Below are 12,799 nucleotides of genomic sequence, written 5' to 3' on the forward strand. Positions count from 1 at the left end.
TATTTTCCACAATAAGAGCACTTACAATTATCTAACGTAGAAATGAAATGTACCATATTCTAATGATTTTCATTACCACTGGCTTACTTAGCTTTGAAATACCTGAGATGACATCTGATTTCCACTAACACAATAAGATGGAAAATTTTAGCAGCACAGTTTGATATCTAACTTGGCACAAAACCTAATTTCCTCTTCTACTGCTCCCCCTTTCATCTTGTGAAGGAGTCACTTTAAAGCATAGTTAGGACTGTTATTTTCTTTTTCTGACCAGGAGACCAATAAAGCACAAAAAGATTAAAAGTAACAGATCAAATTTTCTTTGTTTTTTTTTCTTCTCTTTATATTATTAAAAAAATAGTACATTGAGTGCCAGATCTTTTTTCTCCCTGTGGGTGTTAGGAAATGATGTCAGGTGATCAGTAGCCAGGCCAGAGAGACTACATGAGCTAAGACTCAAACCAGAGATTACAATATCCTCAAATCTTAGGAGAACAGAGTGACCACCAAATGTGAATGAAATTTAAGAGGGAGAAAGAGATAGCAATTTTCTTCTTATAACCAGGGGATGGATGGGAAGGAGGAAAAATAACCTTTCCTCTTACCCTGACACACCTAATCAAGAAAAGTAGGCAGGAGGGGGTGTCTACCAAGAGGGCTGAAAAGTCTGTGGCTCTTTCAGCAACTTTCTTTTCCTGTAGGAGTGGTTGTTGATACAGGAATACCAACCAAAGTAAAATGTAATTTCTATCTAATGATAATTCCTGCCTTGAGACAGGAGATCAATCAAAAGAATTTTAAAAAGCCCTCAGGGAGAGGCTAGAAGATGTCATCAGTTAGAAGGAAGAGACCTCGATATGAAGAATAATACTAGGGTCTAGAAACTCAAATTCTTTTCTTATCTGTACACAAATTAATCTCAACATACGTTAACTCTGGTCTTTCAGAAAGTCATCTGACCTTTGGACACTAGTCTCCTAACGTGTAAAAATAAAAATGGCAAAGTGCCTACCCTACCTGTATCGTGTTGGTAATAAATTGAAATGATTAATAGGAAAGCGACTGAGAGGTATAAAGACATTATTGTGGGTCTGTCAGCCTCATGAGACTGCAAATGCACGGTTCAGGTTGAATCTCTTCCCACAGCATTTTACCCATGTAGATCTTCAATAATTAAAGAATGGAATGAAATAGAACAAAACTAGACTTTAATGTCTTCAACGAGAACAAGAATAAGAGCTGAGAAAAATCACTTTAACCTCATTTGAGTAACAAGATACTCTCATATCAAATGCCACCTCCTGGATAATAATACTGGAAGAGACCAAAAAGAATCAACACAGGCAGCATCTTTTTGTCATGGGAATTTGACCCGCCCAACCATTAAAACAACACCAGCTTTTGCTGAATATTTTCATCCAATAAGTTGGCTGTCATCACAAAAACCACTCACCTTTAATAACTCATTTTGTTCCTGAGTCACGTTTTCCAACAGTTTTATATCTTGTAAAAGCTCATCTGTCCGCTGAAACACAGGCAGAGGCTTCATTCCTGTCTGGGGTAACCTCAGTTCCACTTGGTAAGACACGATTTCAGCAATGGTTTTCTTCATGGGATGTATATTTTCCAGTATGACCTTAGATAAACATGGTACACAAGTGAAAAAAAAAAGGCCACTCCTAAATCTATTCAAAATTAAACTTTAGTCTTTATAGTTTTGAGTTTTAAAACAGTGTCTTAGCTCAGGTTGAAAAGAACTAATATATTACTTGTGATCTGGCAGTTAGATAAGGTCTCAGGAAAGAATGCCTGGGGCAAGAGTACCCTCCCAGCATCACGTGATGCCTTTGGACAACCCTTTCCTTCTTTCTTACCCCACCCACTCTATAGAACTGTTATGTGCTTCGTGTGTTGTGACCAGGCAGTAAGCTGTGGAAGGGCAGGTACTGCCTCTTATTAACTTTCACAGCAACTGCACCCAGCACAGGGCTTCCCACATAATAGACCCTCAAAAAATGCTTATTGAATTGAATGGAACTGTCCTGCCAAATTTCCTAAGTCCCAAAACTGCACTTCTATTTTGTTTTAATGACATCTGATCCATAGATATCTGGATTTACGTAATGAATAAATTAAGAGAGAGTATTCACTTTACTAAGTACTTCATATGTATTATTTCATTTAATCTTCACAACCACCCTAGGAGGTAGATATCATAACTTCCCTTTCACAGGTAAGGAAATTGGGTTCACAGAAGTTAGAAGACCCAGGTGAGGGCACACTGTAAGAGGCAGGGTCAGGATTAGAACCCAGGGCTGCCTGATCCCAAAGCCCATGCTCTTAACTGGTAGGCTGAGGGGGAAGCAACATCTGTATGCTGTTTAGTATGTCCCAGCTCCTGTGCTAGGGGCTCCATATACATTATAACTGTCCAACATAATCACCACAATACCAATGTACAGATATGAAAGCAAATCCAATAAATGTTAACCAATTACTCAAAGGCACACAGCCAGTAAGCAGGGCAGTTGGGGCTGGAACCCAGTTCTTCTGACTTAGAGGCTTAAGTGCTTAGACTATTAAACAAACACCTGGGTTTGATGTGAAGGAAAAACTACCAAACCTTGAAGTTTTAGGAAGAAATTAAATGAAAAAATAACCTATAGGAAAATTATAGATACATAGATAGCACTAGAAATATGATTTAAAATATATTTATAGTCATTCATATCTATTTCCCAACTTTACTTTGCTCTTACTTTAGCAAGATTAAACACTTTTTATCACATCATATTATTACACATTTTAAAATAGGCATAGTAAGTATTAAGAGAAAATATTTTTAATAATGAGCCATGCTTACCTCCCCATGCTTAAGATGCTCTTCAGGTGAAAAATCAAATATTTCTTTTGATAGCAGGATGGCTTTGATTTTTGAAACTCTTTTCTCCATTGATTTTACTTCCGTTTCAATGGCAACCACATCCTAGAATTTCAGAAACAAAAACACACACTCATGCAGTATATGTTATATGTTAATAATCTTTCTAAAACACAATTTACTGCCATTTACTCAATTCTCATATTTAACCAAAATATATTTGCCACTTATATCACTTCAGAACTAACCAAGTGCTATACAGATAAGGTGGACTGTTTTCAATAAAAATGTTGTTCTGTTAGTAATAGCATACCACAATACAAAGCATTGCTTATACTTACTGAGTTAAAAGATCCTCATGGGGCCAATTTTCAATTATTTATGCTATGAGAACAAAAGTAGTATGCATCTGAACAAATTCTAAGTAAATTCTCAAATATCTATAAACTCTTTAGATTTATCTTTGGAATGTCTTTAAACACTTGAATACAAGTGGGTCAACGCTGAAAAAATTCTCACTACTTTAAGTAAAACGGTAAAGTCACCCTTGAGAAACAAACACACAAGGAGCTGGAAAATTGACAGATTTTGGTGCCAATTCCCTTACAAACTTTTGCCGTGTGGAGAGTCACTAAATTACCTTATAACCTACTCAGATTAATATGAACAACAGATCATTTATCCAGTGGCTATTCTCCCATCAGTGTCAACTTCTAGAAAGTGGTCAAGAAACTTAAAGTGAAAATGCTGTAATTTGTGCTCTCAAACCTACATATTTATGAATATGTGCTATAAAACCTACATATTGAAGTCCACTCACACTGTAAGAGGGCCTTCAGACCTTTAGAGCTTTATGGAGATAAACTGAAGCAAAAATAATGCAGGGAATAGGAAAAACTACATAGAAATCATCAAAGGATTTCAAATTATCACAACTTGGAGCCATTCAATGTAGGACAAACATAACTTCATATAAGCAAATAAAGCAGTGATTATAGTAATTTACCTTCATATTATGAAACATTCAGTTATATTGAAATTATTTTCTATACCATACGTTTAAGAAAATACATAAATATATACAATGTATTTTATGGTAATTTCCATGAAAAGTTGTAGAAGCATTTAACAATTTTGGAATAAGCTTCAATAACCAAGAATATTTAATAAGTATGATTCTCTGAAGTTACATAAGTGTGGTGCAGGGAAAGTAACTGAGAAATAAAAGGTAAATTATTAAGACTAACTGCATCTGCCTTTGCTGTGTGACTCCATCCTTAAATAAATGCCTCACATGTTTCGAGCCAAAATAAATAAAATTATTTAAAAATCCAGTGGCTGGGGCTTCCCTGGTGGCGCAGTGGTTGAGAGTCCGCCTGCCGATGCAGGGGACACGGGGTCGGGCCCCAGTCCGGGAAGATCCTGCATGCCGCGGAGCGGCTGGGCCCGTGAGCCATGGCCGCTGAGCCTGCGCGTCCGGAGCCTGTGCTCCGCAATGGGAGAGGCCACAACAGTGAGAGGCCCGCATACAGCAAAAAAAAAAAAAAAAATAGACCACTTCTGGACTGAGAATGGGGATATGATTTTTTGTTGTAGTTGCACTACAGGGTATAAAGTAAAATGTAATTCAAGAAATAACATAAATGAAAAATGTACCAGATCAATGTGTCTTCATAGAACTGATTAGTAGTATAACTCTAATTTACTAAATGAAATAAATTTAAAATAAGAAGTCACATTATTATAGTGCTAACTTACATCAGCCATTCGTTGAATCTGTGGAAGGCTTTCTATGATTTTTTGTCGTAAAGCTACTATTTGATGACTTAACTCTTGTATAGGCTGTGCTAAAGTATCTGTTTCAAAAATTATTGACAAGTCTTCTAGATCCATGAAAATTGAATGCAAAAGATTGTGCTTCTGTTCTGAATCTTCCAAAGCCATCTAGATAATGGGAAACATGAAAAAAGAAAAACATCAAGATACTGGAAAAAGTTGATTGAAATTATATCAGAGAGAACTCTATAACTATGTATGGTGACGGACGGTAACTAGACTTAATGTGGGTGATCATTTTCCAATACATACAAATATTGAATCATTCTGTTGTACACCTGAAACTAATAAATGTTGTATGTGAATTATACCTTAATTTAAAAAATTAAAGAAAATTTGAATTTGTCTCAACATTTCATACTCCTGTTCATTCCCAATTTCATAATTGAACATTGAACATTCTCTCTTGTCAAGGGCAGTATATGACTATAGAATGTCTACCCCATTTTGGTGGGCTTGCAGCAGCTATTTTATACCAAGTAGCCCTGCTCCTCCAGCCATCGTCAACAGAATCAGAAACGCTTGACCTATATGTTCATCCCTCTATAATTTGGAATTAGGGTCAAGAAAGCCATTCATATACGTATTGCTGATTCACTTTGTTATAAAGCAGAAACTAGCACACTATTGTAAAACAATTATACTCCAATAAAGATGTTAAAAAAAAAAGCCATCCAATTGGTTGGACTTGTAATTTTGGGAAATGGGTTTGACAGAAATAGATAACTGAGGTGGGGATGGGAAACGAAGAGGCAGTCCTGGTGCCAGCGTCCTCCTTGGCCTTACCATCTGGAGCCACTGACTTCCATGAAACACCCCTATAGCTTGAGTTGACTTGAATAACTTGATACCAAAAGAGCTCTATCTGATAAAACCAAATATAAGTGGAAAACATCCATTTTTAGAATTCCTTAGACATTCTTCCTTAGAATTTTTCTTTTGTTCCTTTAATGATTATAATTATTAACTTTCAAACTTAAGATTTCAAAATATCTCAGCCACCTATTGGAAGTATTCAACCTGCTAATGTAGTCTTCAGGTAATCCCATAAAAAATAACTGTTATGAAAAAGAACATTTACTTATGCAACCAGACTTCTAGTCACGAGTCCCCAAAATTAATCAGGTTATTCAGAATTTCATATTGACCTTATTCCAAATCCTAGCAGGAGAAAACTTGAAAGGAAAACAAAACTTAAAACCAATGCTTTTCCCAATAATACTATTTACAATAGCATCAAAAAACCATAAAACGCTCAGGAATAAATTTAACAATTTACATTAAAGAGAAATTAAACAGGACCAAAATAGAGAGATACATCCTGTTCCTGGATGGGAACAGCCAATATGGTTAAGAGGTAAAGTCTTGCCAAAGTGATCTGGATTTAATGCCCTCCCAAAATTCAAACAGACCTCTGCATAGATATTGACAAGATGATTCTAAAATTTATATGGAAATGCAAAAGATCCAGATTAGCCAAAAGAAATTTGAAAAAGAACAAAAGACTAAGTTGTAGAATTTATACTACCTGATTTCAAGATTTACTATAAAGCTGTAGCAATTAAGACTGTGTCATATTGGTAAAAGAATAGACACATAGATCAACAGAACAGAAGAGACAGTCCAGAAACAGACCCATATATATGAGAGGTCAATTGATTTTAACAAAGCTCCAAAGTAATTCAATAGTGAGTCTTTTCAAAACATGGATAATCCCATAGAAAAAAAATGAACCTTGATTCTTGCTTCACATCATATACAAAAAATTAACTTTATTTAGTTTTTTAACATCTTTATTGGAGTATAATAGCTTTACAATGGTGTGTTAGTTTCTGCTTTATAACAAAGTGAATCAGCTATACATATACATATATCCCCATATCTCCTCCCTCTTGCATCTCCCTACCCCATCCCTCTAGGTGGTCACAAAGCACTGAGCTGATCTCCCTGTGCTATGCGGCTGTTTCCCACTAGCTATCTATTTTACATTTGGTAGTATATGTAAGTCCATGGATTACAGACCTACAAGTAAGAGTTAAAACTATAAAATTTCTAGAAGAGGAAATCCTTGTGACCCTGGGTTAGATAAAGATTTCTTAGATACAACACAAAAGAATAATTTATAAAAGAAAAATATTGATAAATTAGACCTCCTCAAATTAATAACATTTGCCCTTTGAAAGACAATATTAAGAGAATGAAAAGGCAAGCCACAAACTAGGAGAAAATATTTGTAAATCACATATGTGACAAAGGATTTTAGAATATTATATAAATAATGTTTACAATTCAATAATAAAAAGACAAATAACCCAATTAAAAAATAGGCGGGCTTCCCTGGTGGCTCAGTGGTTGAGAGTCCGCCTGCCGATGCAGGGGACACGGGTTCGTGGCCCGGTCCAGGAAGATCCCACATGCTGAGGACCGGCTGGGCCCGTGAGCTATGGCCGCTGAGCCTGCGCATCTGGAGCCTGTGCTCCGCAACGGGAGAGGCCACAGCAGGGAGAGGCCCGTGTACCAAAAAAAAAAAAGGCAAAAAACCCCCAAATAACTGAACCGACATTTCACAAATGAAGCATACAAGTGATAAATAAACATATGAATAAATGCTCAAATAAAAAAATCATTAGTCATTAGAGAAATGCCATTTAAACCACAGTGAGATACCACTACTTGTCACTAGAGTAGCTAAAATTTAAAAGACACATACTATCGAGTGCTGACAAGAATATGGAGTCATTAGAACTCCAATGGGAATGAAAAATGGTAAAGCCATTTAGGAAAATAATTTAGCAGTTTCTTAGTTAAATACCATAAGAGCCAGCAATCTATTCCTAGGTATTCATCAAATGAAATGACCTGAAAACCTATGTCCACACAAAGATTTGTATATGAGTGTTCACAGCGGCTTTGCTCATAATAGCTGTTGCAGCTCCTAAAATGGCCCCCAATAATCCCCACCTCCTGGTACTCATGTCCTTACAATTAGTTCTCTTGAATGCAGGCTGAGCTTACTGATTTACTTCTAATAAGATATGGCAGAAATGATGAGATGTCACTTCCAAGATTAGATTATAAAAGACCGTTTCTGGGGCTTTCCTGGTTGGCGCAGTGGTTGAGAATCCGCCTGCCGATGCAGGGGACGCGGGTTTGTGCCCCGGTCTGGGAAGATGCCACATGCTGCGGAGCGGCTGGGCCCGTGAGCCATGGCCATTGAGCCTTCACGTCCAGAGCCTGTGCTCCACAGCGGGAGAGACCACAACAGTGAGAGGCCCGCATACCGCAAAAAAAAAAAGACCGTTTCTGTCTTGGGAGCTCTCTCACTCTTTTTTAGATTGTTCATGGTGAAGGGAGCCAGCTGCCATGCCATAAGGCAGTCTTGTGGAGAGGCCCTCACATCTGTGAATGGAAGTGGATCTTCTGAAGCCTGCCAACAGCCACGTGAATGAGCCTGGAAGTGCATCCTGTCTCTTCCTTCACCCAAACTAAGCCTTCAGATGAGACCACAGCCTTGGCTGACACCTTGACTGCATTCTCATGAGAGACCTTGAGCCAGAACCACTCAGGTAAACCATGCCTGGATTCCATAATTCTTGTTTTAAGCTGTTAACTTCAGGAGTGATGTGTTACAACGCAATAGATATAGAATACATAGCCCCAAACTTGAAATAACCCAAATGTCTATTAACTGGTGAAGGAATAAACATATTGCATATTTCCACAAATGGAATACTATTTAGCAGTCAAAAGAATAAACTACCTATAAATGTAACAACCTGAATGAGTCTCGAAAACATTAAGCTAAGTAAAAGAAGTCAGGCCCAAAAGACTGTATGATTCTATTCATTGGATAATGTAGAGAAGACAAAACTATAGGAATAGAAACCAATGAGTGATTACATAGGGCTGAGCATAGGTAAAAGGATACTGACTGCAAAGGAGCACAAAGAAACTTTTTGGGGTGATGGAAATGGTCTTTATGTATTGATGGTGGTAGTGGTTACACAACTGGATACCCTTATCAAAACTTACCTAGCTGTACACTTAGGTGTTTTATACTGTCTGTAAATTATACCTTAATGAAGTTGATTTAAAGAACAAGTTGTTTTCCTATTTTCTACAATGACAATTTCTGTTTCAGTGAGTCTTCGTTACAACAGTAGACTTCATGGAATCAGCTTTAGGTTACGAAAACCTAATTTAACAAATGCAATCGAGGTGGAAGGTTATAGTGCGATTAAAACAGACTTTTCAACCTTAGTTGAGAGTTTTGATACTTCTTTAAGTCATTTTAAAAATCAATACCAGGTAATGTTAGAAAAATGGTAAAGGGTGCCCTAAAGTAGGACAAGTATTTTCAAAATAGGAACAAAGTGGGGTGTTCACATGGGACTAGTTATTTATGACTTATTTCCCCTTGGAAGATTTATTAGAATACATTCTGTGGACATCAGCCTGCATATCCCCTGGTCCCTACTTCCTCCAGCTAATAACCTAAGTTCTACTCAGTCCCATGTAAACAAAGGTCAGCAAAGGAGGGTGTCCTGAACAGTTTGAGAGATACTTTTACACTTTTACATTTGTGTCAGAAGAAGGCAGTAAAACTTCAGCTGTTTTTGCATATGTTCATTCTTGTACAGTTTTTAAAAAACTCCTAATAAGCATTTGAGGGGGAAAAAAGCATCATTCCTCTCTTCTGTCTGCAAACTTCTTGAAAATGATGAAAGATACAGGTCATTTAAAATAAAAAGATGACATGCTTTGGGGATGTGGAAAGTCAACCCAAGAGGTGGGGGCAGAAGTCACAGGCAAGGGGAAGAAAAGAAACAAGTAGGTGAAAATGCAGTATCTTTACAACTGTTACCACAGGAAAAAACTGTGCCAAGAAGTCTCACAGGGGAGGTATGAAGTCAGTTGTTACTTAGGGACACATTGTGCTACTTTAAGGATATAAAAAAAAAGAGTTGGATCAGTTTTGAGGTCTGATTACTCTAAAAATTGTTATAGGGGATTTCCCTGGTGGTGCAGTGGTTAAGAATCTGCCTGCCAATGCAGGGGACGGGGGTTCGATCCCTGGTCGGGGAAGATCTCATATGCCGCGGAGCAACTAAGCCCATGTGCCACAACTACTGAGCCCACGAGCCACAATTACTGAAGCCTGTGCACTCTAGGGCCCGCGTGCTACAACTACTGAAGCCTGAGTGCCTAGAGCCTGTGCTCCGCAACAAGAGAAGCCACCACAATGAGAAGCCCACACACCGCAACCAAGAGTAGCTCCATCTTGCTGCAACTGGAGAAAGCCCGCAAGCAGCAACAAAGACCCAACGCAGCCCCCAAAATAAATAAATAAGCAAATGAATAAATAAATAAATAAAATTGTTATACAATAAACCTTTTCCTAAGAGATTCTTTCTCATGGCTGAATAGTATGAGAGAAGGGAAATATGCCTTCACAATAAAATTTAAGCCAACATTCGGCATCCGGAAGATCTCTTGTAGTCACGGCCCTGAGTAGGAAAAGCCTTTCATTTGTTTTGCCTTTATAGGTTAGCATGGTGACACAGGGCACCTGTGGAGCAACAGGAAGGACAGGAAATTTGGAATCATGGCATGCTAGAACTGGAAGGAACGACAGATTAGTTTTCTAATGCTGTGTAACTAATTACCACAAACTTAGCAGCTTAAAATAAAACAAACTTATTATCTCATAGCTTCCATGGCTCAGGAGTCCAGGCATGGCTTAGGTGGGTCCTCAGCTCAGGATGTCACAAGGCTGCAATCAAGGTGCCATCTGGAGCGTGGATTTTTCTTCCAAGTTCATTCTGGTTGTTGGTAGAATTTAGTTGTAGGACTGAGATCCCAGTTTTCTTGCGGGCTGTTGACTGTGGGTCTCTCAGCTTTTGGAGGCCACCCTAGGGTCTTGGCTCCATGGCCCTCTCATAGTATGGCAGCTTACTTATTCAATCCAGCAGGAGAATCTCACTCTAGTCTGCTACCAGGGAGTCTTATAATTATACATCCATGATCAGTCATGTATTCATGGGAGTGACTATCCCATATCCTTAGCTATACGATGTAACCTAATCAATGGAGTGACTATCTCATCACGTACTCATATTCCTGCCCACACTCAAGGGAAGGGGATTATATAGGTCGTGCACACCCGGGAACAGGACTATTGGGAACCATCTTGGAATTCTACAACCAAAACCATCACCACCATTCAGTGCAACATTCTTACTTCAGAGATCGGGGAAACTGTGGCCCATGGAGGACACAGTAAATTATCCTGAAAGTCAAGAATTAGTTATCAGGACAGAAAGAACTAGATCCTGGTCTCCAAAATCCCTATTTAGAGCCTGCCACTCTTCCAAGCTTCCTGCTGCCATTTGGCATGCTTGAAGATAAGGCTGTTTTTTCAGGAAAGAAGGGGAGAAAAAGCATCCCGACCATCAGCTAAGCCACTAATCATTATGTAGATTCTACGACACCCAGGAAACACTGAAAGAACACTCACCTGAAGGTTACTAGCGTGGTGACTCAGCGTCTTTGAAGAGTCATAGTCTGCAGGATCGGCCAGCAAACGACTGGTATTTTCTATCCAAGCCTCAGTACTCTTCAAAAGATCTTGATACTCCTCCAGCTTAATTGTGGCCTGTGAAAGATAGGCAGTACCAAACTCAGTCTGATGGCTCCTCTTTCAGTGGAATGATTCTTAAATGAAGAACTGGTTGCTGTTAGTCAGTGGTGTCAGGCCTCGCAGGGCTCCACACCCCACAGCTGGGCCACTTGCCCACCCCCTCCAGGTTTTGATCCTTCAACCTGTAAAACGAATCCTGACCACAGGTGGGAAGGATTTAAGGAGTTCTACCCCAACGCTATGGGCCTCAGCAAGGGTTCCAAGTTAGCTTTGCAACTAGTCTGGTTCCCGTTTTATGTCCCACTTTGAAAACTGGACTTACATTTGGTCCTCCTGTACCGGGCCTTGTCCTATATATACCAGTCCCTCTGAGAGTAGGCTCCTGCCTTACTGCTGCTAGATCACATGCACAGCTCACCCACCGTGACCCCTACTTGGAAGGGAGGGCAGGGGTGTTTTGTTCCCAAGTGAGGTTCTTTCTCTGGCTCCCTCCTGGGACTCTTGAGGTTGCCTGCCTGAAATTCCCTTACCTGTTGAGAAGCCCAATTCTTACCCAGACTCCTACTGTGGTCTGACTTTGGGATTCTTGCTTCTGCCTGTGCCAGCAGTCCCCTCGATACCTGCTCAAACCTATGGTGTAGCTCTAGCTTCAGGTCCTAAAACTGGCAACTCAAGGGAAACTGGCTGCCTCTGAATATGTCTTTTTGTTTTGTTTTAAACCCATCTCACTACTACCACAAGCTCCGTGTAGCTATCGCGTGTTACAGCCATACCTTGTTTAACTGTGAGGTTCTATATTCTGCCCTCTGTGATACTTGCTGATACTGCTGGAAAGGAATCATCAAGTTATCCATCCATTCTTGAGCTTGTCCTGGGTCCTGTTCAACAATGTCCTGAACTTCAGAATCCAGCTCATTTAGCTTGGAGTGCCAGAGATCCAGCTCATCCCACATTGTCTGGGGAAGAAAAGGGTAAGTCCATTTGGATTGAAGATGTGTTGAGTTCTAAGTTTTCACACAGTATCTGTACTTGTAAATGCTACCAAAACAACATGACAGAGACAACATCCCAGGCAATGTTTTTCAATTATGCCCAGAAACCACCTGAACTGAAAAACACTTTTTCTGAGGTCTCTTAACTCTTACTGTATTCATTTCAGTACAAATTAGCTGTAAGGGGGCAGAAAGTCCTGGACATTTCCAGAGATGAATGACACCAAACAAGGTCAACGAAATCCTAATCTTTCAAGAGTGATGAGGTAACATTACATTTAAAAGGGCTTGGGTAAATACCTAACCTATTTAGACCAGTATATATATCTACTTAATCTAGAAGACAATTTTTATTAATTGCAAAAATAAAACTGATAAAAAGAAAATATCTGCTCTGACTCAGACTAATACACTGGCAGAAAATTCTAGCCACATGTATTAGTAGCAACT

The 12,799-nt window shown here is 39.0% G+C and overlaps 2 protein-coding genes across 2 annotated transcripts in view; one reads left to right on the forward strand and one right to left on the reverse strand.

Moving 5' to 3' along the window:
• ESR2 (estrogen receptor 2) overlaps positions 1-8,166 on the forward strand; it is a 175,180-nt gene extending 167,014 nt beyond the window's left edge. Inside the window, exon 9 of the mRNA XM_024750803.1 lies at positions 8,033-8,166. Within this exon, the coding sequence (XP_024606571.1) occupies positions 8,033-8,166 (134 nt within the window). The remainder of the gene's footprint in view (positions 1-8,032) is intronic.
• SYNE2 (spectrin repeat containing nuclear envelope protein 2) overlaps positions 1-12,799 on the reverse strand; it is a 311,661-nt gene that overhangs the window by 111,443 nt on the left and 187,419 nt on the right. Inside the window, exons 56-60 of the mRNA XM_024750801.1 lie at positions 12,131-12,313; positions 11,235-11,372; positions 4,640-4,825; positions 2,864-2,986; positions 1,454-1,636 (exon numbers count right to left, since the gene is read on the reverse strand). Coding sequence (XP_024606569.1) covers positions 1,454-1,636; positions 2,864-2,986; positions 4,640-4,825; positions 11,235-11,372; positions 12,131-12,313 — 813 coding nt within the window. The remainder of the gene's footprint in view (positions 1-1,453; positions 1,637-2,863; positions 2,987-4,639; positions 4,826-11,234; positions 11,373-12,130; positions 12,314-12,799) is intronic.

The sequence above is a fragment of the Neophocaena asiaeorientalis genome, unplaced genomic scaffold (assembly GCF_003031525.2).
Source record: "Neophocaena asiaeorientalis asiaeorientalis breed wild unplaced genomic scaffold, Neophocaena_asiaeorientalis_V1.1 scaffold140, whole genome shotgun sequence".
NCBI classification, from domain to species: domain Eukaryota; kingdom Metazoa; phylum Chordata; class Mammalia; order Artiodactyla; family Phocoenidae; genus Neophocaena; species Neophocaena asiaeorientalis.